Source organism: Astyanax mexicanus, chromosome 21, assembly GCF_023375975.1.
Source record: "Astyanax mexicanus isolate ESR-SI-001 chromosome 21, AstMex3_surface, whole genome shotgun sequence".
Lineage (NCBI taxonomy): Eukaryota > Metazoa > Chordata > Actinopteri > Characiformes > Acestrorhamphidae > Astyanax > Astyanax mexicanus.
The window spans coordinates 23,072,386-23,098,809 of record NC_064428.1 but is presented as its reverse complement, the minus strand read 5'-3'; the positions used below and the strand labels follow the sequence as shown (position 1 = coordinate 23,098,809).

General features: G+C 37.8%; 3 protein-coding genes across 4 annotated transcripts in view; 1 reads left to right on the top strand and 2 right to left on the bottom strand.

Annotated features, from left to right (window-relative positions):
- The window catches only part of col17a1a (collagen, type XVII, alpha 1a), a 44,175-nt gene extending 35,960 nt beyond the window's left edge, over nucleotides 1-8,215 (top strand). Inside the window, exons 43-54 of the mRNA XM_049469845.1 lie at nucleotides 485-532; nucleotides 624-737; nucleotides 1,584-1,688; nucleotides 2,213-2,332; nucleotides 2,468-2,563; nucleotides 3,127-3,270; nucleotides 3,611-3,751; nucleotides 5,134-5,187; nucleotides 5,298-5,402; nucleotides 6,039-6,116; nucleotides 6,822-6,902; nucleotides 7,000-8,215. Coding sequence (XP_049325802.1) covers nucleotides 485-532; nucleotides 624-737; nucleotides 1,584-1,688; nucleotides 2,213-2,332; nucleotides 2,468-2,563; nucleotides 3,127-3,270; nucleotides 3,611-3,751; nucleotides 5,134-5,187; nucleotides 5,298-5,402; nucleotides 6,039-6,116; nucleotides 6,822-6,902; nucleotides 7,000-7,061 — 1,148 coding nt within the window. The 3' untranslated portion in view covers nucleotides 7,062-8,215. The remainder of the gene's footprint in view (nucleotides 1-484; nucleotides 533-623; nucleotides 738-1,583; nucleotides 1,689-2,212; nucleotides 2,333-2,467; nucleotides 2,564-3,126; nucleotides 3,271-3,610; nucleotides 3,752-5,133; nucleotides 5,188-5,297; nucleotides 5,403-6,038; nucleotides 6,117-6,821; nucleotides 6,903-6,999) is intronic.
- The window catches only part of zgc:175214 (RING-H2_RNF24_like domain-containing protein), a 172,695-nt gene that overhangs the window by 87,277 nt on the left and 58,994 nt on the right, over nucleotides 1-26,424 (bottom strand). The window lies entirely within an intron of this gene.
- slkb (STE20-like kinase b) overlaps nucleotides 8,859-26,424 on the bottom strand; it is a 43,167-nt gene continuing 25,601 nt past the window's right edge. The window contains exons 12-18 of the mRNA XM_022674780.2: nucleotides 23,696-23,875; nucleotides 17,204-17,333; nucleotides 15,204-15,328; nucleotides 14,301-14,492; nucleotides 13,427-13,552; nucleotides 13,007-13,120; nucleotides 8,859-11,691 (exon numbers count right to left, since the gene is read on the bottom strand). Coding sequence (XP_022530501.1) covers nucleotides 11,545-11,691; nucleotides 13,007-13,120; nucleotides 13,427-13,552; nucleotides 14,301-14,492; nucleotides 15,204-15,328; nucleotides 17,204-17,333; nucleotides 23,696-23,875 — 1,014 coding nt within the window. The 3' untranslated portion in view covers nucleotides 8,859-11,544. The remainder of the gene's footprint in view (nucleotides 11,692-13,006; nucleotides 13,121-13,426; nucleotides 13,553-14,300; nucleotides 14,493-15,203; nucleotides 15,329-17,203; nucleotides 17,334-23,695; nucleotides 23,876-26,424) is intronic.

Below are 26,424 nucleotides of genomic sequence, written 5' to 3'. Positions count from 1 at the left end.
ATTATTATTATTCACATGTTAAAATATACACTGCCTGACAAAGTAAGGTCACTACCTAAATTTAATAAACCAATATATAACAGCCTCCCATTGGATAATTACTGCATGGGTAATTATGTTTTAGCTGGCAACAAGTTATTTAATCCTAACTGATGCAGTGTGTAGCTTCTCATTTGTTAAATGACCATGTGGAGAGACAAGTCTGAACAGAAATAGATGTTGTGACATTTCAGAAGCTTGTGGAAACATTTTATTTGGCCAGGTAGTGTATTTGCGTATATACAATTCTCAATATTTCTAAAATTTTTTAATCATTTTAAAATCATCTGCTTTGACTTTATTATAGATATCATATCTAAACGTCTTCAGTTTTTAAAGTTTTCTACATCCAAATGCAGTGATTCTTAAATTCTATTCTTCTATTCCACAAATAACGCTATTTAACATTTTCAGTGATAGATTTTTAATGATTTATTGATTTTAGGTGATGCTGGTGTTCCAGGAGCCCCTGGCATCCCAGGATATTCTTATGGTAAGCAGAAACAGCTGAACCTTTATTTATTCACTTCTATGCTGTGTCATAAATATTGTGTATCTCTCTGTATCTATTTTGCTATAATTAGGTGGAGGCAGAAGTTCACCTGGAGCACCAGGTCCACCTGGGCCTCCTGGACCTCCAGGACCTCCAGGTGATGGCTCCAGCTCACCAAATCAGCAGCTTTCTGACCTCCTCAGAAGTGAGAATATATTTTTCTTATATAATGTAGTATAGATTAACAAATGTATTGGATCACTAAATATTCCACCAAGAGCCTTGATGTGTGAAAGGATATCTTACATTTGTTCTTAGTTTTTTCCACTTTAGCTTTTGTGTGGGTTTATGAAACAGTCTTTTATGTGATTAATTTTTCATTCATTTCTTTATACCTTTAGTTAAATCGATTTAAATTTTTTGGTACTGCGCCTTTCGATATATGGACAGGGGCAGCTTCTGGACTTGTAAACCTGTGTACGTTGTAAGGTGTTATCTTGTGAGTGAGGCTGAACACTGGCCAGTATTATACTGGCAATATGGTGTGTCCATTAGGGGTTTGCCATATCGTATCTTGCCCAGTAATATTGCAAGCATGTTTGACGCAATAAAAAAAACTCCATAACATGATATCAAAATATGCATTTGTTTGGCAATGTACTGTATTTATTTTTAATTATTTGGTCACAATTTATATGTATGTACTTTATATTTATTTTATACAAAATTTTATTTTATACAAGTTACTGTTTGCAAAATAGACTTTGTTTCTACTGAATGTATAAAACTGTTATTTTTTTACTAAATAAAACGTGTTTATATTTACTTTGTTGCAGGAGTATATACTTGAAATTAATTAAAAAATAAATGTTTTGTCACATTGCCTAAAATAGTTTGATATTATTACATCACCATATTGCCCACCCCAGTGTGGCTTTTCAGTGTATAAACTGCATGATGTTGCTTCATTTTTTCTACAATATGAATCATTTAATGCAGCATAACTAAGATTGTATGAAGCACTGATGTTTGTCTGTTTTGTTTTCTGAAGATGATGGTATTAGGCAGTACTTGGCTGGTCCTCCTGGGCCTCCTGGACCACCGGGAAGTGTCTCTGATGCTGACTTGGCTGACCGTGTTATCAATTACATCCAGAGTGAGTCTTTGAAGTTTTATCTTATTTAGTTCATAACATCTTGGTTGTTTTATCCTCAGCTCAGTCAACCAACTTTTATTTAAACTCTGAGTACATTGAGGATGGCCCTCATACAATGTAGCTGAGCCAATACATAGAGAATTGATTGTTAAAGAACAAAAAAGGTATATAAGATATAAAATAAGACATAAAAAAGTATTTTTTCTTGTGTGCATTGGGAAGCATGCTTTATTGTGGCTTAGCTTACTTAAAAGCTTGTTAATATGGTGCTTAAAAGCACATTTTTCATCTAGCCCTATGCCAAGGTTTTTCAGCATTTAAAACAGGTTTATGGTTGCAAAAGGCAGCCTGTAAGGCATTAAAATTGTACTGCAGTTCATCTACTTATTATTGCGCTTGCTTTTAATATGACAAAATGTAATATACTTTAGCCTTTACTCAGTAGCAGCAGTTTCTGTTGAATCATTACTCTGCCGATCATCTGACTTTATGATTAAAGAAACATTCTCTGCACTGTGCCTCAGGGGAGGAGGTGAGGCGGTATCTAGTTGGACCCCCAGGACCCCCTGGAGCTCCAGGTCTACCAGGAGGTTATGCACTAAACCCTCAGGAAGTGGCTGGAAGAGTTCTTAATCTGATGAATGGTAAACTTACATTTGGTTCTTAATTTAATTGAAATTTAATTACAGTGATGACTGAATAATGTAATGCCAGAAATTAGATGAACATGCTTCAGTCAATCTAAAGGCTGAAGAGACTTTGCATTTCTATTTTTTCAGAGCAGGGTATCCTTAGACAGTCTGGACCCCCAGGCCCACCCGGCCCTCCTGGACTTCCCGGACCAACTTACAGTGATCTCTCTCTTCTTCTGCAAAGTAAGAAACCCTATATTTTTAAACGATATAAACTTCACAGTGTTTTATAGCCTACACCAGTGGTCTGCAAGTATGGGCATGCAGACATTTAAGAGCATGCAATATACTGTTTATGCTGCCCACTCCTGTAGAATTTGGTATAAATCAAATAGGGCTGCAACTAATTTTTTACTTTGCTAGTCGACTAATCTGATGATTATTTTTTAGCTTTAGTTAACGATTGTTTTTGCCATGTCCCCTAAATCGAGAAAAAGTTGAACATGAGATTTAAAAAGGCTTTATTAATCCACAGTATTAATCCCCACTAAAGATAGTGTTCTATCTTTCTATATCTGATTAGGTACCTTTTTTACACTATATGTATATTTCCGTGCATTGTGGGATTGTTGCATTGCACTAAGAAGTGCACCATTACAAAATTAATGCAGTACATAGGGAATAGGTCTCAGGTACATCTCTGAAGTACATACTTCTAAATAATCCCTTAGACATTAATTTCAGTGTAATCAGTAAAAGAAAATTACGACTGAAATTTAATAAAATTATTTTCTTCTTGATTACAGACTCAGAGTACAGAGGTCTTCTGGGACCTGCAGGGCCCCCAGGTCCTCCAGGCCCTGCTGGCTTCCCAGGACCTCCTGGACCCCCAGGCCCAGTTCCTTATACTGGCACTTTCAGTTTGGAAGAAATCCAAAGATACATGGAAAGTAAGTAGTTTTTGAATTAGTTGGATTTCTTCATTTTCTACATTCCTGTATGAGTAGATGAACTGGGAGGCAGAAAGTTCTTTGGATATCAGTGGTGGGTTATAATGATTAGGCCCATTCGAGAAACCCATCTGATTTCCAGTAAAAACACACATACAAACCCAAACCTAAGTCCGTGTCTTCTTGGAACCCATGTTCCACCCATGTGAGTGTGACCCCCACATGATCATGTTGGCCGGGTGCAGGAGAACATACTGTATACAATTACTCACTGCAGCTCATTTGTAACCTCCTTAAGTAACAAGCAACAGTGGTCTTAATCATTCTTCTGGACCTGCAGTTGCTGGCTTTAAAGGACCACCTGGACCTCCTGGACCCCCAGGGCCACAAGGACCTCCTGGCATTGCGAGAGGGCTGGTGTCCTATGCTGAAAACGCACAGCAAGACCCTCTCCGAGCTGAACTACAGCAGTATCTGAAGAGTAAGTACATGTTGCATGTTTCTGCAAGTTAGAGGGAGCATTTGTTGGGTTTAAAAAACTTTAATCTAGCTAACAGTTTACAACAGAAATATTCATATAACAGAACTGACGTTCAGAACATCTAACTTTTTGTCTAACATTTTATGTTTCTCATGCATGTTACTTTATTAATGAGGAGACAGACAGCAGTATGAATGTGACAAAGTCCTGCTAATTAGCAAATAAAAATAAAGAGCGAATCAGCTTGCTGTTTGTGCTGAGATTGAAGAAGAGTCTGTGTACTGGTGGGGAACCACCTGCCTCACTGAGCCAAACGTTACAAACTATTGATGAGATTTTTCTCAGATTTTATAAATATTTCTCAAAATATTTTGGTAAAATTGTAATTAGAGCTTCAGTTTAGAGTATTTTGGTCTCTGTCTATTCAAACAGACAGGAGGCTGGTCTTGCTTGAGGGGATATATATGTTTTTTTTTTTTTATTTCTGTTAATAATAAAAAAATTATGCTTTCCTCACAGTGTGTGGTAATGTAATATTTCCTTTAAAACACATGATTTCATATCATTTAATTTACATTTACAAGTTTTTAATGGTTTAAAGTTTTAACAAGTGTGGAAGTCGAGTGATACAGGTAGTTGCAGTGTTATACAGTAGTGTATAAAAATAATAGCAATAGCAGACTTACTTTCAAATAACATCAAAAGTCAATTTATAAAACAGCTGTTGCAACATTTGTATTACCTAAAAACCTCATTATTCAGAAGCTTTAGCCCTATCCGGACGGGATTAGTTTCTCAGGGGGACGTCTGTGAAAAATATTTCACACTTTTACTCAGTGATAAAACACTTGAATCAGGAGTGCAAGAAAAAAAACAGCAGGACCAGTGAGTTTTTGGGCTTTCTCAGTCACATGACATAGTGTTCAGTAGCTCCTCCATTTCCACTTACTGTTGTGTTTAAGTGCATCTCCGTGGAAACGCGTGCCTAAAGTGTTTTTACAGTGCGTGTCAATGGACAAATAGCTATTTTACTAAACGCAAGGACACAAAACTCATCCGGACGGGAATAAAATTAATAGAGGACCACGGAGTTCAGCGAAAAATAGTAGGTAATTCAGCCTGTAATTTTCTCACGTACGTGGTAGTTACGCGTGGGAATAAATTCACAGAGGACCCCCAATAAAAAAGAAAATTACACCAGGACCCACTTAGAAACTAATCCTGTCCGGATAGAACTTTTGTAACATTTTTGTTTTCACAGTGTGATGATAAAAACATTATAATTTTTCATGTTATGTTATGTTATGCGGAATGATAATCAGAGCAGTAATAGAGAGCAGCTGTTCTGTATGTAAATAACAACATTTTCTGTTCTGTTAAAGATGAACCTCTGGACTACCCCAGTATTGCAGCAGAAGTGGTGAACTACCTCAAATGTGAGTTGATATAAAATGTTCTTAATAAGATGACGGTACCTGTATGATGGTTATAAAATGTATGATGGTTATAAAAACACATTGTGTTTTTTTTTTTTTTTTTTTTGCAGCTCATGGTTTGATGTTGAGGGATGTGGCTAATGAAGATGCCCACCGTTCCCAGGAGCCATTCAGACCCTACAGCAACATGACTGAGATCATTAACTTCATTAGAGGTGAGCAGTAACTACCTCACATAATTACATATCAGATTTTGCAAGACTAGCATTAGCTTTTAGGCTAGTGCAGATCCTTAGTGCTCTTCTGTCTTTTGCTTCATCGTGTGTTGAGTTTAAGCTTCTGTGGACACTCGCGCAAAAAAAAACATGGTAACGAGGCCTGCTTTGCTTAGCAAACTGCATTCCCAGGACTAGATCAGTCTGGAGGTGATGAGCTGCTCTGCAGCATCAACAACATGATGTTTTCTTTAACCTCCTAAGACCTGAACTCTTGCAGGGCATGCATTTTTTTATTTCTCTTTGCTATTTGGGCTAATTGGCACCTGATTAGTGTAAAAGCAAAAAAATAGCATTTTAAATGATGTCAGTTCTGAGAAAACTGTCCACATATGAGGACTTTAGTTTTATATTTCAATACAACTCAAGGAAGTCACAATTAGTAAATGTTCAAAACATTTATTTTGTGCCTGATCACGGCAGCATGTTTTGTCTGAGTGCAAAACAAAAGTAGAAACCATACTTGTGCTCCTTTGAGTAATATGGCTGATTTAAAGTGCTGCTTTAACACATAAAGTAGACATAAAGTAAAACACATGTAACCTAAATCAAACACTTTAATCACTTCCCTTAAAGACCACGGCCTTGTTGGACCACCAGGTCGACCCGGCCAGAAAGGAGAGATGGGATATCCTGGTCCCAAAGGACCAAGAGGTATGTGATGATCTGGATACGTTTTTTATTTAACCTCCTGAGACCCGAACTCTTGCAACAGTTGTGTTCCTTTGAAGAATATGGCTCATTTGACGTGCTGCTTCAACATTAAGACATTTACTGTATTTACTGTTCATTTAAATTTCTATACAAAATCAAATCTTTAACGTGTTAAACTCTTCTGCCACCTCTAGGTGTCAGTATAATGGCCTCATAAGAGGACACCAGGCCCTTGTTAAGCAAAATTAATGTTGTGGTCTAGACAACCCAAAATGTGATGTCCACATCTGTGGACGCCAGGAATTAGGAGGATATACATAATTAACTATTTAATTAAGTCATAAAATTCCAGATTGACTATTACTATGATTTATAGTAATGTAATTGAATCACTATCTTAGATCAATGCCAAAAGGGATAGCAGTAAGTAAATTAATCATGAGGCATTATCACCCCCAGTGGACAGAGCAGTGGGTGATAATCGGAGGCATCTGTCTAAAACTGTCCATGCAAACAGACAGAAAGTGGCTCTGGCAAAAATCATATCCATATATCCTCAGACATGGCAAAAGTCATGGGACACAATATATACTAGTTCCTAACCAATGATCACCATTCCTAAGCTGTTCATGATACATTACTGTATAATTTCACTGTTTATTTTGTTGCACTTTCCCGTATCTCATCCTCATTGGTCACATTTAGGTCCTAGAGGAGAGCGAGGCCTCCCTGGTCTACCAGGCTTTCCCGGCAATGATGGACCTCAAGGACCAAAAGGAGAAAGAGGTAACGCATCCCATAATATACACACTATACCCTCTATAAAGTAAAAATCTAATGGATCAAAAATACAATAGTCCCTTATCAATCTTCTGTTTTGTAGGAGATGCTGCCTACATGAGCCTCAAAAGAAAGAGAAGAAGCCGGGGGTTTAAGAGTAATTAATTCATATGGATACAGAAGAAGAGAGGAACTCATGGTGCAGCTGGCAATAAAAACCTTTTTTAATGTTTTATAAAAATCCCAAGAATGATCTGTAAACATATGATCTGTAAACTGTGTTTTTATGAAAAGTTATTGTACAATCTTTTAAATGTGAACAAAAATAATTAATCTGAGGTTAAATTGTCTTTCTTTAAACACGTTGAACACAGCCTGACACAGAGATATTCAACTTACAGCTCTGGAAAAAAAATAAGAGACCACTTCAGTTTCTGAATCAGTTTATCTGATTTTGCTATTTTATAGGTTTATGTTTGAGTAAAATGAACATTGTTGTTTTATTCTCTAAACTACATACAACATTTCTCTCAAAATGTATTTGCATAAAATGAGAAATGGCTGAAATAACAAAAAAGATGCAGAGCTTTCAGACCTCAAATAATGCAAAAAAATAAAAAACAAGTTCAAAAAAGTATATTTGGTGGAACAACCCTGGTTTTTAATCACAGTTTTCATGCATCTTGGCATGTTCTCCTCCACCAGTCTTACACACTGCTTTTGGATAACTTTATGCCACTCCTGGTGCAAAAATTCAAGCAGTTCAGCTTCCTCTTAATTATATTCTAGGGGTTTCCAATTTGGTAAAATCAATAAAACTCATCAAATTAAGTGGTCTCCTTTATTTCTAGAACTGTATATTCAAAAAGGTAAAAGTTGGTAATTGAGTAAAAAATTAAAATAATTAGGTATCATGTTAGCAGTGCATGTTAAAAAAAAGAATAACAATAAGGGGTAATGTGCTCTAGCTGGTCTGTTTTGTAATTCAGTGTTAAGATGAATTTAGTTTTCAAGATGTTGTTTCTGAGGTACGAGGTTTATTGTACTGTTCATGCATGGTTACGGTATGTTTTATTATGTGTGGTGAAATTAACTGTGTATTGTATCTTGTTTATTCTGTATTTTGTACTTTTTGTAATCAGTGTATTTTTAAATCAATCAATCGTGATCATGCTAACAAGGTTTTTTTTTCTTTTTACGCTCTTTGAAAACTTTAATTTTAAAAACACTTATATGCAATTTAGCACTGTTTAGGTCAGTTTTGTCAATGCGAAATGCCTTTCTGTATGTCATGGAAAAGTAAAGTCTTTTGGTTCTTATTTCCTTCTGTGTTAATCATGAAAACCATTAAACATTAGGAATATATAGGAGTTAACAGTACCCAAAAGTAGCCATTGTAAGCCTTTCAGAGCAGATGAATCCAGTTCCAGGTTATGTTCAGTCAGAGAGAGAGAGCACACTCAGAAACTTCACTCCTTGGTTTCTTTGATTTTACTATGGGTGAATGAGCTACTAAGGTCTAGGTTTCCTCTTCTGAAGTCTCCATTGTTCCACCAGCCGCTCGCGTTCAGTAAAACACCCCAGTTTAGAATGAATATATTAGTCTTAGCAGGGATGGTCTTTTCAGCACACTGGTACCATTAGACAAGCTATTTTATCCCTTCTCCATTCAGAAACGCTTCTTCTTTCAGTTTACAAACAAAATAATACGGACTGCCACTTTAAATACAAAAAATGTTGAATACTTTAGTACTTCTACTTAAGGATGATGCTTAAGGAACAATTTCATCTTCAACTCAAGTTACTTTTGATAGAGAACTTGTACTTTGACTTAAGTCTAGGCCAAAGGGGTATTTTTTTTGCTATTCCTACACGCTGATTTTAAGAATTTCAATTGTACCAAAGCTTTAACTCTGAAAATGTGAACAGTTACACTCCTACTGAAGACAGACCACAACAGTGTTTATTTAACAAATGTTTTATTACAGTAAAATGACTGCAAATCAACAGTAGCTTCCTAAAATCACAATGACTTGATCATTGATGTGAATACAGTGTTTCTTACATGTTTACACTACTCATTTCTTACACACTGGAAATGGATACAAAACATATTTCTAGTCAGAAGAGAAATGTATTGAGAGCGATTACACAAATGCAAAATTTGAAAGGACGAATACATGAAAAACCACACTGGCCAAGCTAGAACTGAACGTAGTGTCCAATTACATACATATCTAATAAACCTACAAATTCAGTCACTGGTAAAAGTGTGTTTTTTAACTTGTGGGAAAGCGCACAGCACCGTCTCACGTTTAGCAGACTCACTGGTGTCACTAGCATTGTGTTCAATCAGATCACAGCATGAAAACAAAACCCACCAAACAGGTATTAAATCATTCATCTTTTTTAAAAAGAGCTTGAAGGAAATTTAACTTTTTAAACTATTCTTCTCCACTTGCTTTTAGATAATGCCATCATTTAATACCTCAAAAATGTAATAACTCAAAAAAAACTTCAGACATGCTCTTAACTTCTGTTAGCATAGATAAAAAAAATGGCATGAAAACACAAAAGGCTACAACTGTGCTCTATACAAATTCATCAATTTTTATCAACTACTAAAATATAGTATTTTACTGATAATTCTCAAAGAAAAAACAAAAAAAATTAAAATCATGCATTCTAGCTTAAAATCATTACAGTATTTGGTACTGAGATGTTGTAAGAGTGTATTTTCTCTTGTAGAAAAAAAGAAATACAAGAAGCTACACTTGGCTGATATGTTTCATTCAGATTCTCAAAGTTTTACATTGCATATTCATATAGTAAAAACGGCTACAGGTGCACTTTCTATACCACAGTGATGTACAATAGGCTGAGGTTTGCATAAAAAAAATCAAACTGATATGCATATACCAACAGTATGGCTTTTGTTTTTTTTGTTTTTATTCATTCAGGGTCCAAGCGCTCTGCAAACTCCAAACTCTACACAAACATTGATTGTTTAGGTCTCAATTGGCTTTCATGCTTGGACTCACAATTGCCACTTGCAGGTTCAGTGATTTTGTTTGTGTTTAATTCAAATTTAACAAAACTAATCTTAAAAAATACTCCCCGAAATGCCTCCAGGATAAATCATTTAGCTGAAAATTATCTTTGTTTGCTTGCTTGTGGTTTTTAACTTCCAAACCAGAGCTCTCTGGTTCTTTATCTCTCTTTGGGTCTGATTTGCTTAGACCCACAATTGCTACTTGCACCTTTTTTAATTTGTAGTTTTTTTTTTTTATTGTGCTGTAAATTTCAGTGCATGTGCAGTCATCTTAAGCACTATCCGGACAGGATTCATTTCTCAGGGGGGTAGTCTGTGAAAAATAGTTCACACTTCTACTCAGTGATAAAAAAAACTGCATCTGGACTGGACCAGTGAGTTGTTCCAAATGGGATTAAAATCACAGAGGACCCCAATAAAGTAGAAAATTACTCCAGGACCCCTGAGAAACTAATCCTGTCCAGATAGGGTTTTAGTCCATACTGAAGCCACTGTGCATTTCATACCAGTGAATTTTTGCTTCATTTCATTGTAGTTTGCAATGTTTTCATGTGTTTTTGTCATCAGAACTTTTCATTCATTCATTAAATTTTTACTTTCACATCAAAATGTCTTTTTTAGTGCAAAGCTAGGGGTCGTGTAAGTCAGTGTCCATTAAAAAAAAGCCAATGCATGCACACGAACTGCTTAGGCACTAGAACCACCAGTTAAAAAACTAAATAATTAATTATTCACTTTTCTCATTTTTAACCATTAGAAGTCAAAGAAGTAGTTGCAATTAACACAGGCCAGCTCAGAAATATGTTAAATCTGTTACTCAATGGCTGTTACTCATACCAAGTGTAAACAAACTGTACAAGTGCCAGTATAGATTAATTTTAAATGTAACTTTACATTAACATTGGTGGGAACACCAATTCACACCAAACCAATAACTGCAGTACTTTGGCTTGTTTTAAAAGACTTAACATTACATTTACTTGACAATTTGACTCTGAAACTGACTGGAAAGTCAATGTTAATGCAACTGATTACATCAGTGTTTAAATATGTAATCATATTTGAACAGTACAGCAAAACTCATGACTTCTAAGGGTTTCTAATGGCTTTGTTAGTTTTAGGACGAGCCTTCACCACTTTATCTCTATCACAGTTTTAAACAAGCTTAGGGTTAAATTGCTACAGAAATTAAGTGTTGATAAGTGTTTATAAATGTAAAGCCTTCATGAGCCCGGCGGGTTTAGCTTATACATGAACAGTTCAGTCCTTCCATAGAGAAAGTAAAGTAGGGGCTGTAAAGACCCTCTTTACAGAACAAGTGAGCCCCCCTCTATCAACCTCTATTGACTAGAGGGTTAAGGCAGCAAAGGTTCAGTCATAATAGTAGAAATAATGCCATGTAAATCACACTGATTTTTAGTGTGTGTGTGTGTGTGTGCGCACATGTGTGTATCAGCTAACTGTCAAAACTGTACTGTTCTAAAACAGACTTGTGTGCATCAAGTATTCTGTAGTTATAATGCCTCTGGTCAGTTTTTTGCTGATATGTGCAATTAGCATGTCTATGCTTGTAGTGTTTTTGAGTCTGTTTGTGTATTAAAAGCCTGTGGAGTGGACGCTGGGGACGGGGTAAAACTTGGAGATGCGGCTCTGTGTGGACGGGTTAAGGCACTCAGACTCGCCGCTCATCTTAAAGAAGACCTCCTGCTCCTGAAGCTTCCGCGCAAACTCCTCCTCCAGCGCCTAAACACACACATTAGAACACAAAATAGAACAAACTAAGAACTTTCCCTTCGGCACAAAACACACCAAAATGCCAACAAACCATGCTCTGATTGGTCAGAGCCGTCTGGCGTGGGAGCAATTGGGTAAATACAGCAAAAAAGATCTGTGTTTTAGACCAGAGCATATATATCTGTGCTAGAGCTTAGATTCTCTGCCCGAACCCGACCTGACCCAAAGCCCGACCCGAACTCGGGCCGGGTCGGGTCGGGCTCCAGAAAATAGTCTGTGATGTAGGCATCTGTTTTTTAATTCTATTTTTATTTTATATAAAGCTCTGGTGTGATAATCACAATGTAGCTAAATAACCAATTATTATCTTTAACGAAAACTAACGAAATAACGAAAACTGAAAGTGAAAAAACTTTTTTGTTAACTGAAACTAATAAAAACGGTAATTAAAAGGAAAAAACATAACTAACTGGAACTGTATTATGTGTTTATAAAAATAACTAAAACAAATTGAAATTACTGATAGAATACCCTTCGTTTTCGTGTTTTTTATTTTTTAATAAGCGCTGTTTCCACTCGAGCACGCGGAGCCGGATTCTGCAGGGAGTCAGATTCGGCTCAACAGACAGAAATAACGACAGAAAACCCTGAGGAAGCTGCAGAATGAGAATAGAATATGAGCGTGAGGGAGATAAAATCACGTGTTATAACCTTTCAAGTTAAACTGTTTAAAGAAAGTTGCACCAGTGAGCATGTGAGCTCCTCCACTTGTCCACGTTTGACGTGCAGCGCTGTGGTCAACCATTTCTATTAAATAATATTTCTGCGCTCCTTCAGTGTTTCAGTGTTAAATAACATAATTCTGAACAGATTTCGCTCATTCAAAACAGCCCGAAAACAGCCAGTTTATGGTCGGGTCGGGCTCGGGCAGAACGTGCACGGGTCGGATTTTTTTGGGCCCGATCTAAGTTCTAATCTGTGCAGTATAAAGCTGCATGAAAACAAACTGCGCAAAATATTGCTGCTGCATTTGCAAACACTGTTTTTTAATAGGATGTGCAGACAGGTATGAGCAGTATGTGCTGCACATACTGCTTTCAGTGTAAAAACAGCTTAGCAAGGAGCAGAGGCGATGTTTGTTCAAAGCTGTAGTAATAAATTATCTGGCTAATAAATCAGATTAAACTGCACCTGAACAGCCATTTAACTCAAATATGAGGACTATTTTTGATAGTAGGGTCAGATCAATGCTGTTTTTACTCCGCAGCTGAGAGCCATTACAGTTTACAGGAAAGAGGCAGAACAGAGCTACTGAGTTACTGACCTTCTTCCTGGGTCGCAGTTTCTCTCTCCAGTCCTTCAGCTCAGCACTGTGCTCTTCATCCAGCTCCTTCAGCTTCTGCGTCTCATGTTCAATCAGAAGATGGCACTTTTCATTCTGCCGTCATACAAACACACATACACACAAGGTTAAGCAATCAGAACAGTGGGATCTGAAAACAGAGTGCAACACTGCTCTCTAGCGGTCAGAACTGATACAATATTACATGAAACATAATATCATGATGCATTGATTTTCTAAAACCCCTAGCCTATAGAGTTGTGGTCAGAAAATTACCACTAAAAATGGTGTAAACAGTAGCTATATGCATATATATTGGACCTATAAGGGAGGTGTTTCTACTAAAGTGGATGGTGAGTATGTACACCAGTGTGTGTGTATAGTATGTAAGTGAATGTGTACCTGTAACTGCTGTAGCTCTCTGACGTTAGCATCACACTGCAGCTGAAGGTCTCTCATCTGGTTCTCATGTTTCTGATGCTGATGGAGCCTTTCATTCTTCTGCCTCTTCTCCTCCTGTGCTGCAAACTGATCAAAACACACGCACCGTCAATAAACCTTCGTATTAGATCATATTTGTATTATTTTTACACTGGTAGGATTTTTAGAAAACAGCTAATTGGTTAACACTTTACAGCTGGTAAGTACGAATGGTAATAAACTGAACTTTGGGAGTGAATATGTATGTGTATGTAAATTTTCAAAGCCTTTGTCTGCAATAAAACAATGCAGGTTGTGTTACAGCACTCTACACTGCAGCATTAACAGACTTATACACCGCACATTCACACTTTCTTCATAATAACGAGAAAAACAATCAGAAACACTGTATCTATTAAAAGTGTAAGATTTTTCTTGTCTTTAGATAAATTACAGGTGAAGCCAGAGAGTGGTAAGTACTGTTTTCTACACCTTCATAAGACTCTTAAAAACTGGAGAGAACTGGTACAGGAAAACGTCTGGCTGACCCACATGGCAACAGCTACTTTAACTCAGCGCAACACTGGACTAAGTCTCAGTTTTACTAGTGAATAGAAGAACTAGAGGTCTGCCAGGTGAAGTGATAGGCAGTAATAAAGTCATTGGTTAGAAGATAAGAATCCAGCACTGCTACGAGACTACTAGAAAATTATATAAAAAAGGCTATTCTAAATCTTTTGACAAGTAGTGTGTATAAATGTAATACCATTTTTTAGAATTTGAATTTTTAGAGTAATGCAGGCTTTAAATGGTTGATCCCAGATGAAAAGAAACAAGTCTGAATTCAACCTCTCACCTGTTTGACCTTCTCTCTCTCCTGTTCGGCTGTGACCCCAACAGAGGTGATGCGTAGGCTCTTTTTGAACATGGCCATACGTGTCTTGGCATCACTGCGCTGGATCTTGGGTAGTCTGGTCCTCTCCTGAGTCTGCCTCGTCTTCATTTCCTCGATCAGACGCTGGTTATACCTCTGCATCTGCTCCATTTCCTGCAGAGAAACATAAGCACATGGGTAGAGTTTGAAAACATACACTGGCAAGTTACTTATGTACTAATCAATTATGAGTAATGTAATTATTTATTCTTTGCTTCTTTTGCTATCCGATCTAGAATTTTCTCCTGATATACAGTTCTGGAAAAAAAACAAGATACCACTTAAAATTATGAGTTTCTTTGATTTTATCAAATTGCAAACCTCTGGAATATATTCAAGAGGAAGATTTATGATCACATGCCATCAAACCAAGTTGAACTGCTTGAATTTTTGCACCAGGAACGGCATACAGTTATCCAAAAGCAGTGTGTAAGACTGGTGGAGGAGAACATGCCAAGATGCATGAAAACTGTGATTAAAAACCAGGGTTATTTCACCAAATATTGATTTCTGAACTCCTAAAACTTTATGAATATCAACTTCTTTTCTCTTTGCATTATTTGAGGTCTGAAAGCTCTGCATTGTTTTTGTTATTTCAGCCATTTCTCATTTTCTGCACATAAATGCTCTAAATGACAATATTTTTTGGAATATATTTGGAATTTGGGAGAAATGTTGTCTCTAGTTTAAAAAATAAAACAACAATATTCATTTTACTGAAACATACACCTATAAATAGCAAAATCAGAGAAACAGATTCAAAAAAGTGAAGTTGTCTCTTAATTTTTTCCAGAGCTGTAAGTCTGAACCAATAATGATACCAACCTTCTCATGTCTCTTGAGCAGCTGGTGTCTCTGCATGAAGTACTGATCTTTGAGCTGCTGCTTGTGAAGTTGGTGCTTCTCCTGAAGGTGGCGCTCCTCCAGCTCCCACATGGCTGCCTCCCGTGCTGTTGGTAGAATCAGTAAAGAAAGTTAAAGGCCTCAGAGAGCTATTTATTTTGGCCTTTGCTGTGGAGCGACTGCTGATGTAATCATCTGAGGAACCATCGAATATGATGCATACAACAGTCAGTTACTCCAAGTAGTGATCTGAGGTACACTAACAGCTCAGCAATATGTGCAGGACATCCTGTGACCATGTGTACTGCCTCTAATGGCAGGCCTTTCAACAGGCGACTTTTAACTTTTCAGTTAATGCTTGCCCACACACAGCAAGGGTTTCACATTAATATATCGAACAGATTGGCAAATTAACGCCAAATGGACCTAAGAATGCTCCTGTTTCTGCCTTTCTTATCTGCTATAGCATGTAACAATCCTTCAAACAACCTGACATGTCCCCAGTGCAGTGGAAGTCAGGGTAAAACATTATCCCTCAGGATTAGAAGGAAGTAGCTGCCACTCATTCTGATCTGCTGTGAGTGGGTGCCACATGACGGGTATTAGCTGTTGTGGTATGGCTTTATCAGGTGAAAATCAGTCACCTCTTGCCCAGTTCCCAAACCTGCCAGCTTTCTCCATAAATACCTCTCTGCTCTGTTGTGCTAAAGTTTACATGCCTTTTGGCACCAAGTTTCACACCAGCACTATTTGGTCTGCTTAAAACAGACTCTGGTTCGTTTGTTACCCTTAGTGTGGTACAGTAATCGCAATTGGGTGCAGATTTAAAAAAAAAAAAATGTCTCAAGCTAAGTCTGGAGCGGATCGCTTGTGAAATATACTCCTTTTATTTGAGCTAAACTGCTGATAGGGCACAGTTTTATAAATACCATAGCTATGAACAAATGCTGTCTCTGCTCCATGCTGTTTACACCCTCGGCCTACTCACTACTCACTACTCGCAGCCAAGTGACTCAGCAAATGTTCGGCTTTCTATGTTAAAAAAGCTTCTCACTGCACAGATATATGCGCTGGAACACAGAATCTTCTCGTTATATTCACTTTTTTACTCCCATGCCATACAGCTCTGACCAATCAGAGGAAACAACGTGCAACGAGCGTGGTTTATGGGTACACATTTTGGTGCGTTTAAGTTTATGCCTGTGTGAAACCAAACCAAACAGAAAGAAAAAACGCTCCAAATAATCAAACTCATCAACTGATTCGGACCATAGAAACAAACTACGGCTTTCACACCTTTCTTGTTTGGTCCGGACATTCCAACTTTTCAGTTTGGTTTTAAACCAAATTAGCATGTGTGAAAAGGGGACGTGAACCAAGGTCCAAAAGACCAAAAGAGCTGGTCTTGGTTCGGATTTACTGAACCATGGGTTGGTTAGTCTGCAGTAAATTTATTTACTGAAACATTAGAATAACATGCTCGCTGGGGGTTTTGAATTTTGTATATTTTATATTTTATGTTTAATTTCCCCTGATTTTATCCTTTGATCAAGTTTCTGTAAAGCTGTTTTGTGACATCAGTTGTAAAAGCGCTATACAAATAAATCTGATTTGATTTATAAACAGAATTAAAAGAAATCTAAGGAACATCTTTTACACTTATTTTACTAGCACAGATGAAGCAGTAACAAAAATAATTGTACATCCTTAATATCCTTAAATTTAAAAGCTTAAGAAGTAGAAACAGTGTAATCTGTTACTGAAAAAAATGATTTTATACAAACCAAAGGTTTACACCACTATTAAGGGTCTAAACAGCACACAGGAAGCAAAGTGTGACTGCAAAGAGAAATAATACTGGCGTTTAGCAAACATTTGCGCCACGTTTCCAGGAAATAATTAATGACTTAGAGATTAGTGAAATCTGCATTAGCTCATTCGCCGAAGGAGGCCATGATGAGCCGGGTGTTCAAGGGCCTCACCTCGGAGTAGCTGCTGCTTGTGGTTAAGGCAGTCCCTCTCCACGGTGGCAAGCTCGTGCTTGTGTTGCTGAATGATCTTCTTCAAAGCACTGTCCAGTTCCTGCTGCTGCTTCTGCAAGAACTCCTGCTCCTAGAGGGGGAGAGAGAGGGACAAAATTAATGAGCAGAGATGACAGACCAACTCTGATATACAAGATGAAGAAAATAATAAAAATAATTCTTTCAAAAGTTTGAGGACACCTTGAGGATACTGTTACTGTCATTTCATCGAAATGGTTCAGTGAAGGCTTTCTATTAAGAGTTTGATGATCACCCCACTTTATCTCTTTAACTCTTCAACAAATTATCACAAAATGTACTTGATGGAGCACCATCACTCCAAAAAAAAACACAGTTTAACACAGTTCCACTGCTCCAGAGCTTAATACCGAGGATGTAATACCTCTATAGCCCATGCTTAGCATTAATTATAATGTCATATCTACTAAATAAGCCTATTTAATCATTAATATGTTGAAGTTAGAAGCATCTTGAAAAGTTAGTGTCCTGAAACTTTTGATAAAAAAATGTAAGCCCACTCCACATAAAGCAAATATTCCTCAACAAACGAATAAACAGAGCCACTGAAATTGCACACCAGATTATACAAAACTACCAATCATCCAAAAACATTTTGCACAGATGTTCATTCATTTTCAGAAGCCTGAATAATTGTCAAAATATTTGAGTTTGTTGGGAAACATTTGTTCATTCTACCTTTAACCACAAGTTGGCCACTGAGCATACCCATCCCCAAACCCAAGCACAACCCACGAACTGAGAATAGAACGCTCTTATTTATGTGCTCGGCTCAGTGAGGACACAGCCTGGCTAGATCTCGCCATCAGTAATTTAGGCTGACCTCATTTTACACTCATCTACATCCAGACACAGAGGCTCCACAATGAGCCTGTACACAAGCGCTTAGTGCTGGTGGTGACATAAAATTTACTGTTCACTAGGAAGCCACCTTTATATTAAATCTCAATACTGAGACTAAAAAAGATAGAAAAAGTAAAATTCACATAGTTACACTTTACTTTAGCTGATGTTATCTAGACATTTACTACTGTAGTGGGTGTTCGGTACAATAGTTCATTAAGCTATTATTGCCTCAAAACACCAGCATAAGCACCTAAAAGGAAGCATATAGGAAGCCAATGTTCCTTTGTTGCGAAACATAAAACAAACACCACAAATTACTTGAAGTGCACATTTCCTAACTATATATAGTATTATAGTGAATAATATTCATAATAATATAATATAATAAAATTGGCAAAAATATATTCTTGCATGCGAACAGTGTTAGTGAATGATTGTTGTATTCCATCACATCTATATAAGTACAGTGTGTACTGAGATTTAGTTAATTGTTAATTAGTGATTTTCCGTGATGTTTTCTGTTCATCTTCTTTTCCCCCCATTTATTACAGAGCACTTTTTCCATATGTAGACTTTACACAGCCACAATGGCCTAAACAGATAAGAACCAACTGACACTGGTCTTATACTGCCCCCCATCGTTGGCTCATATACATCAGACACCTCATGGTTCTTAAATATAAAATCAATGACCTTATAAAGAGAAAAAAAGTCTTAATACGCCTATTTAGTATTTGATTCAAAAATTTTAATAAATTGTAATATAAATACTGTCATAAACTACATGTCTCATTTTAATACCAGGTAGAAGCATCACCTACATATAAATAAATATTATGGTCTTGTTATAGATTGATCTTAATCAATATTCATGAAAAAGGCTGTAGATAAGCAGAAACAGAGCTCAGTTTTATCAGGGTTAAAAGAGAAATCTGGTGTGAAATGGACTTGAGGTGTAGTGAAACATAACAAGTATGACTTTTTTTTTTTAATAGCCCACCTCAATGCACCCCCAGCATTCTGAAATACATCACTTAGCCTATGCTCCCAACAGGCTTACAACGCTAGTGATAGGGGCATATTGTTGGCCATGCAAAGAAAAAAAAAATACTTTTACACCGATATTTTTACACCATTAACAAGTTCAAAGGTGCCAAGCACCGCCATCTTGAAATCATGAGTGATGAGAACAAACAAATAGGTAACATAGGGGAACAGATTGCAACATTTAGAGGATAAGCATGAATATTAAAGATATATTTTCGGCAAAAATCATGCATTTCCACTTTGATACTTTAATGGTTAATGGTGTAAAAATAATTATTTCTTTGCATGGGAAGCCCACATCACTAGCATTGAAAGCTAAAAGCGCTGCATTCCAGAATGCTGGGGGTGAATGGAGGTGGGCTATTGGACAAAAGTTTGTCCTTTTTACCATTTTCCACTACAGGATTTCTCCTTTAAGCAAGAATTAGCAAGAAACCAGCACCCACACTCCAACTCATGTAGAGCCATAGTACTGCAGAGTTCAGTTCCTGGATACAAGACATTCTATTCAATGCATCAGCCATTTACCATCCCATAATGAGTAAACACTGCAGCACTGTGGCCTACAAACAACTGATTCTGATACCCTTGAACTGACCATTTTTTTTAATATGTGGTATGAAAAGGTTTGGGCACCCCTGATCATTTTTTTATGATTTTCCTTTATAAATCATTGGTTGTTTCGATCAGCAATTTTACTTTGCTAAGTGCGGACCACGCCTAAAGAAGTAGAGAAAGAAGAAGGAAAAAGGGGAGGGAACTCAGGGAAATTTGGGCTGGAGTTCTGAACTGCATGCTTGAAGAAGCGTGCAGTTATATCCCCCCCTTTTTATTTAATAAGAAGTGGAAGAGTAGAAAAAGGGGGTTGTTGGGGAGGAGGTGGGTTGCGAACTTTCGTCACGAGAGATAGTTAGTTAGGGGAGGTATTTATAGGACGGTTGATTGATACGGGGTGGAGTTAGAACGTAGAGTTCGGGCATGGTCCTTCTCCCAAACTTTTGTTATTACATAACATCATCTATTGTATCATATTAGCAAATGAACACAGTGATATTTGCTAAAATTCCGTTTATAGGACTTACAGAAAGTGTGCAATGATTATTTATAACATAACAGCATTACAGTCCAGTAAGCCTCCATTGGCTTTGTTTGGTAACCTGAGGCCATTAGAGATCAGTTCCCAAATAAATCAGAGCCACAGACTAGACACCGCACACACAAGGCCGGAAAAGAAAGAGAATAGATGCTGATTGGAGATACAGAGGTATTGGCTGACAGTGAGTATTATATGAAAAGAGAGAGAGAAGTTGGGTTTCAGATCAGTGTTTCACAGCATACGGTTACAACTTACGTCCTGCATTGGGGCGTTGAACAGTGTGCAGGAGGAGAGCTGAAAAGACTGTATCATTACATGCGCTACACCCTGTGGGGTTAGAATACAGCTAAAACCAGAGACAACCAGGCAAAACGTACAAATACACATAAATACATGCACTGCAGACACACACACACAACACACATACAGGGATTAGAAACCGTAAACCACATTAAAGCAACTACGACTGCTAACTGCATTTCATTTAATTCCAGTTAAAATACGGAGTTTGTCTGCATGAAGTTTGTCTGCCCATTTATCCAAAAGAGCTTTTGTGAGGTCACTGACATTAGATGAGGGAACCTGGCTCTTTGCTGCAATAGTAAAGGGTCTTCCCCAAAATGCTTTCACAGAAGCATCCAAAATGTCTCAGTATGAGAAAGCATTAAGATTCCTTTACTAAAACTTTTAGTTTATACTATCCCGATACTTTTGTCCATATAGTGCATATAGTCATGTGTTTTTTCTTTCTTTTATATATATTTTTATATTGTAAAGTCTTAAAGCTTTACAGCAACACATGTGGAATTGTGTTAAACACTTTGTGTTTTATACTTAAGATTTTTCTAAGTAGTACATTTAGCTTTAAAGGCTTTGAGGACAGATCTGCACACTCTTGGTTGTGATTTTAATCTCAGTGTCTTCACGAGGCAGAGTCACCTGGAATAGTTTTCTCAGTGTCTTAAAGGAGTTCCTGAAGGTGCTGAACAATAGTTGCTGCTTTTCCTTCACTCTGTGAAGCTTCCGCTCATCCCAAATCACCACAAATCACTATCTCAGTTGGTTTTAGATCAGGGGATTGTGGAGGACTAACCCCTTTTTTTTGTTTGCTACCTAATTCAAAATGTGTCCCTTAATTGTTCTCATGTTTTTAATATTAATCTATAATGTAGAAAATGTATTATATATAAAAATAAAGAAAAACATTGAATCAGAAGGTGTGTCCAGACTTTTGACTGGTACTGTATACTGCAGTCATATTTGAATGTTTGAACCAAGCCATAACAAATGACAATTAAAAAAAGTTTCAATTCTCAAATTTTGTTCCTGTTGTTTATAACATTTTGAAGAAAACATTATAGATTTTGGCTTTGGCTTGTTTTTCTTAATGTTCAACTCTGTTTCTAATCCCTTCACACATCAAATTTAATAAGAGAAGTGATTGTGAAATAAGAGACGTGATTGTGAACATAGCTGTGTAACAGTTTCATAAATCAGTGAGAGTAAAAAAAAAAAGATGCATTCAAAAGATTTAAGAAAGGATAGTGGGAGCTGTGTTCACTCCAAAACCTGTATTTACATGCAAGAGTATAGGCAATCATTTTTTGAACCATAAAAAATAATTGAAGTGGATCCGTGTCAAAACAGATAACTCAGATTTGGGTCGTTGTGTTGACACAAGAACATACTTGCAGTCTTGTTACCTCTTCATGTGGGGTTTGGACTAGATCGTCTCTAAAGCGCTTCACAATGGCTTTTCGCACATGGTTGGGGGAAAGCCCCGTCTCCTAAATGAGCCGAAAAATTTCGTAACCGTGATTGACAGGTGGTATTACAAAAAAATCTGGTTAAAGATGACCCAGAGAACACATGGTACAGGATTTATATAAACATAGTTATATAAAGAGTTATAGGTGAGGATACCACTGGCTAATGAGGCTAAAAAGTACCGTACATCACAAATAAGGATAATTCTGTCCATCTACAATCCATCTTACAACACTTCATTCATCGTTTTACAGGTATGCATTTCTGGCTGTTCCTATAGTGGTTATTTTTTTAAGCCTGTCTGGAAGAGTTATATATTTCCAAATGGTGCTTCAGAAAGGCAGAGCAAAAACAACCATGATATTAAGCCTCTAAAAAATATTATTTATTGTTTCTGGTCATTGCAGTATGCCTCCTAAAGCCCTATCCTGATGGGATTAGTTTCTCAGGAGGACGTCTTTGATCACACCAGTGATCAAACTTAAATTGGAGGACCATAAAAACAACATAAGAACAGCACAGCTTCATCCACAAACAGAATAAAACATAAAATCATACAGACAGAACAGCACCAACCAACAAACAACACAACAAGAAGCATCATCAGCTCCACCCTCAAAGGCTAAAGTGATTTATTTTGGCCTATTACCATTCACAGCTTGGTATGTTAAAACCAGAATGTTATACTAAATTCTTAAAACAACAGGCGCCCAATACAGAGATATCAATACAGGAGCAAAAGGCTCCTTTTTGGTCCAGCTTACACCCAAGCAGTTGAATTCTGGACCACCTGCAGGCTGAAATGACTCAAATCTTACTCAATGTGGCTCAGTCCTGATTTTCTTCAAAGCTGTGTGAACGTGCCAAATGCGATTTTTTCAAATCAGATTTGATTTACTTTCATATGTAGTCCTAAATCGTATACGTATCTGTTCTATAGACATGCGACATAAATCTGAACGGTCAGTCAAATCAGAATTCATATGTCTTTTTGCTTTTATGCACGCGCTACGTGCTTCTTTCTGGTACCCACACATCTCGTGGCGTAGCTGTATAGCTATAGCTGCAAAAACAGCAAAAGCAAACCGCCTGGCCTTTTTTATTTCTACTCGACCTAAACATGTACTTCAGACCAGCTGTTTACTCTCCACTCCAGCAAAAATGCTCCACAAATAAGCTGATAACGCATCCATGTCCCTTTATAAAAGCTACGAGTCGTCTCTCAAATATGACGTTTTTTGTTTTTGGTGAAGAGGGCGAAGTTTATATGCATATTAATGTTCGCACATGAGGCATTTCAGGGACAGATTTGTTCACATTACACACAGATACAGGTCACTTATATTTGTAAATGTGAGCCATCAAGATATCCAAATGAGCAAAAAATTGGATTTGAGCAATGTTTCTTGTAATGTGAACGTAGCATGTAAAAATGCATAACAAAAAATAAGGAATGACAATTAAAAAGCATGAATAATCTTTCTGCGGACTGAATGCCCAGTTTAACTATCAGTGGCACAATTACACACAGTTGGAGAACCTCTGATGTAAATAAAGCATATAACATAAAATGTATCGTAAAGTGTATTATTATTATTATCATTATTTTTTTCCCCTAAAACCTGATTGATAAACAAACACTAGATGTGATACTGTACCTCTTTCTTGCGATTCTTGAGCATGTTCTGGAACTTGGAGAGTTCTTTGTCCTGCTCAGCTTTAATCCTCTTGGCCTCGTCACGGAGGCGGCTGGTGTGTTCCTGCTCCAGTCGCTCGATGGTCTGCTTCTGCTGCCGCTCCAGATTCTCCACCTCCGTATCATACTGACGCTTCTTGCTCTGATAGAGAAAAGATGAGGATTCAGACATTTTAGTTTTGTTTTTAAATAAAGAGTAAAGTGCCTATCAGTTAATTATCCTCCTGCTATTGACTTGAAATAATGATTAGATCGCTTTTTTTAAGAATTCATGTTTTTAGTAGACATGAACTAATCACTGGTTGCATTTACACACATTAAATAATCCAATTACTGCAGAATATAAGAATTTATCTGTATTCCATTTAATATGTTTATATGAACTTGGTTACCGTATTTTACGGACTATTTTCTGGTCTTCTGCAAAGGACTAATTTTAAGCAACAATAGTAAGGAACAGGGTGTCGCCATGTTTTTTTCTTTTAATTCAGCAGGTCTTAATGCCACTGTCGATTTTTGTGAAAATGAAATAATTTAAATGAGCCTTATAGTGCGAAAAATACAGTAAATCAGTAGTCTTTACTCTGCTTCCTCCACAAGAGTTGCTAGTTTTACGCATTCTACAAATGTGTGAGTTTAAATCAGACATGATGCAGACATTCAGCCCTTTGGAGAAGAATTCAACACCAGCTTTAATGCTGACCAACTCTCAGGATTGCTTAAATTGTCAGATGATCACATATCTGGGATGAAAATCAGCCGCTAACAATACACAGCACAAACTGATCCCTCGAAATATAACTTAGCTATTAATTTAAAAATCCCATTTAGAACAAGGCTTTTTTTCAGATCTTTATTTTAGGACTTATTTAAGATGTATGCAGTGACCTTTTATTCCTTCCTTTTGTAAAATCCATTTAGAATAGGGGTGTAACAGCACACTGAAAAATACAACAATGTATATAGTGTGACAATGTACACTGCTCAAAAAAATAAAGGGAACACTCAAATAACACATCCTAGATCTGAATGAATGAAATATTCTCATTGAATACTTTGTTCTGTACAAAGTTGAATGTGCTGACAACAAAATCACACAAAAATCATCAATGGAAATCAAATTTATTAACCAATGGAGGCCTGGATTTGGAGCCACACACAAAATTAAAGTGAAAAAACACACTACAGGCTGATCCAACTTTAATGTAATGTCCTTAAAACAAGTCAAAATGAGGCTCAGTATTGTGTGTGGCCTCCACGTGCCTGTATGACCTCCCTACAACGCCTGGGCATGCTCCTGATGAGGTGGCGGATGGTCTCCTGAGGGATCTCCTCCCAGACCTGGACTAAAGCATCCGCCAACTCCTGGACAGTCTGTGGTGCAACGTGACGTTGGTGGATGGAGCGAGACATGATGTCCCAGATGTGCTCAATCGGATTCAGGTCTGGGGAACGGGCGGGCCAGTCCATAGCTTCAATGCCTTCATCTTGCAGGAACTGCTGACACACTCCAGCTACATGAGGTCTAGCATTGTCCTGCATTAGGAGGAACCCAGGGCCAACCGCACCAGCATATGGTCTCACAAGGGGTCTGAGGATCTCATCTCGGTACCTAATGGCAGTCAGGCTGCCTCTGGTGAGCACATGGAGGGCTGTGCGGCCCTCCAAAGAAATGCCACCCCACACCATTACTGACCCACTGCCAAACCGGTCATGCTGAAGGATGTTGCAGGCAGCAGACCGCTCTCCACGGCGTCTCCAGACTCTGTCACATCTGTCATGTGCTCAGTGTGAACCTGCTTTCATCTGTGAAGAGCACAAGGCGCCAGTGGCGAATTTGCCAATCCTGGTGTTCTCTGGCAAATGCCAAGCGTCCTGCACGGTGTTGGGTTGTGAGCACAACCCCCATCTGTGGACGTCGGGCCCTCATACCATCCTCATGGAGTCGGTTTCTAACCGTTTGTGCAGACACATGCACATTTGTGGCCTGCTGGAGGTCATTTTGCAGGGCTCTGGCAGTGCTCCTCCTGTTCCTTCTTGCACAAAGGCGGAGGTAGCGGTCCTGCTGCTGGGTTGTTGCCCTCCTACGGCCTCCTCCACGTCTCCTGGTGTACTGGCCTGTCCCCTGGTAGCGCCTCCAGCCTCTGGACACTACGCTGACAGACACAGCAAACCTTCTTGCCACAGCTCGCATTGATGTGCCATCCTGGATGAGCTGCACTACCTGAGCCACTTGTGTGGGTTGTAGAGTCCGTCTCATGCTACCACGAGTGTGAAAGCACCACCAACATTCAAAACTGACCAAAACATCAGCCAGACAGCATAGGTTCTGAGAAGTGGTCTGTGGTCCCCACCTGCAGAACCACTCCTTTATTGAGTGTGTCTTGCTAATTGCCAATAATTTCCACCTGTTGTCTATTCCATTTGCACAACAGCAGGTGAAATTGATTGTCAATCAGTGTTGCTTCCTAAGTGGACAGTTTAATTTCACAGAAGTTTGATTTACTTGGAGTTATATTGTGTTATTTGAGTGTTCCCTTTATTTTTTTGAGCAGTGTACATTGTGTAGATCAGGAAATCTATTAATATTATGATGACTAATCCAGTTGCATTGCTAGAATTCCTAAAATAGCCCAATCCAGCACGATCAGGAAATGAGCCACATTCCTCCCAGATCAAGTCTTAATAGAA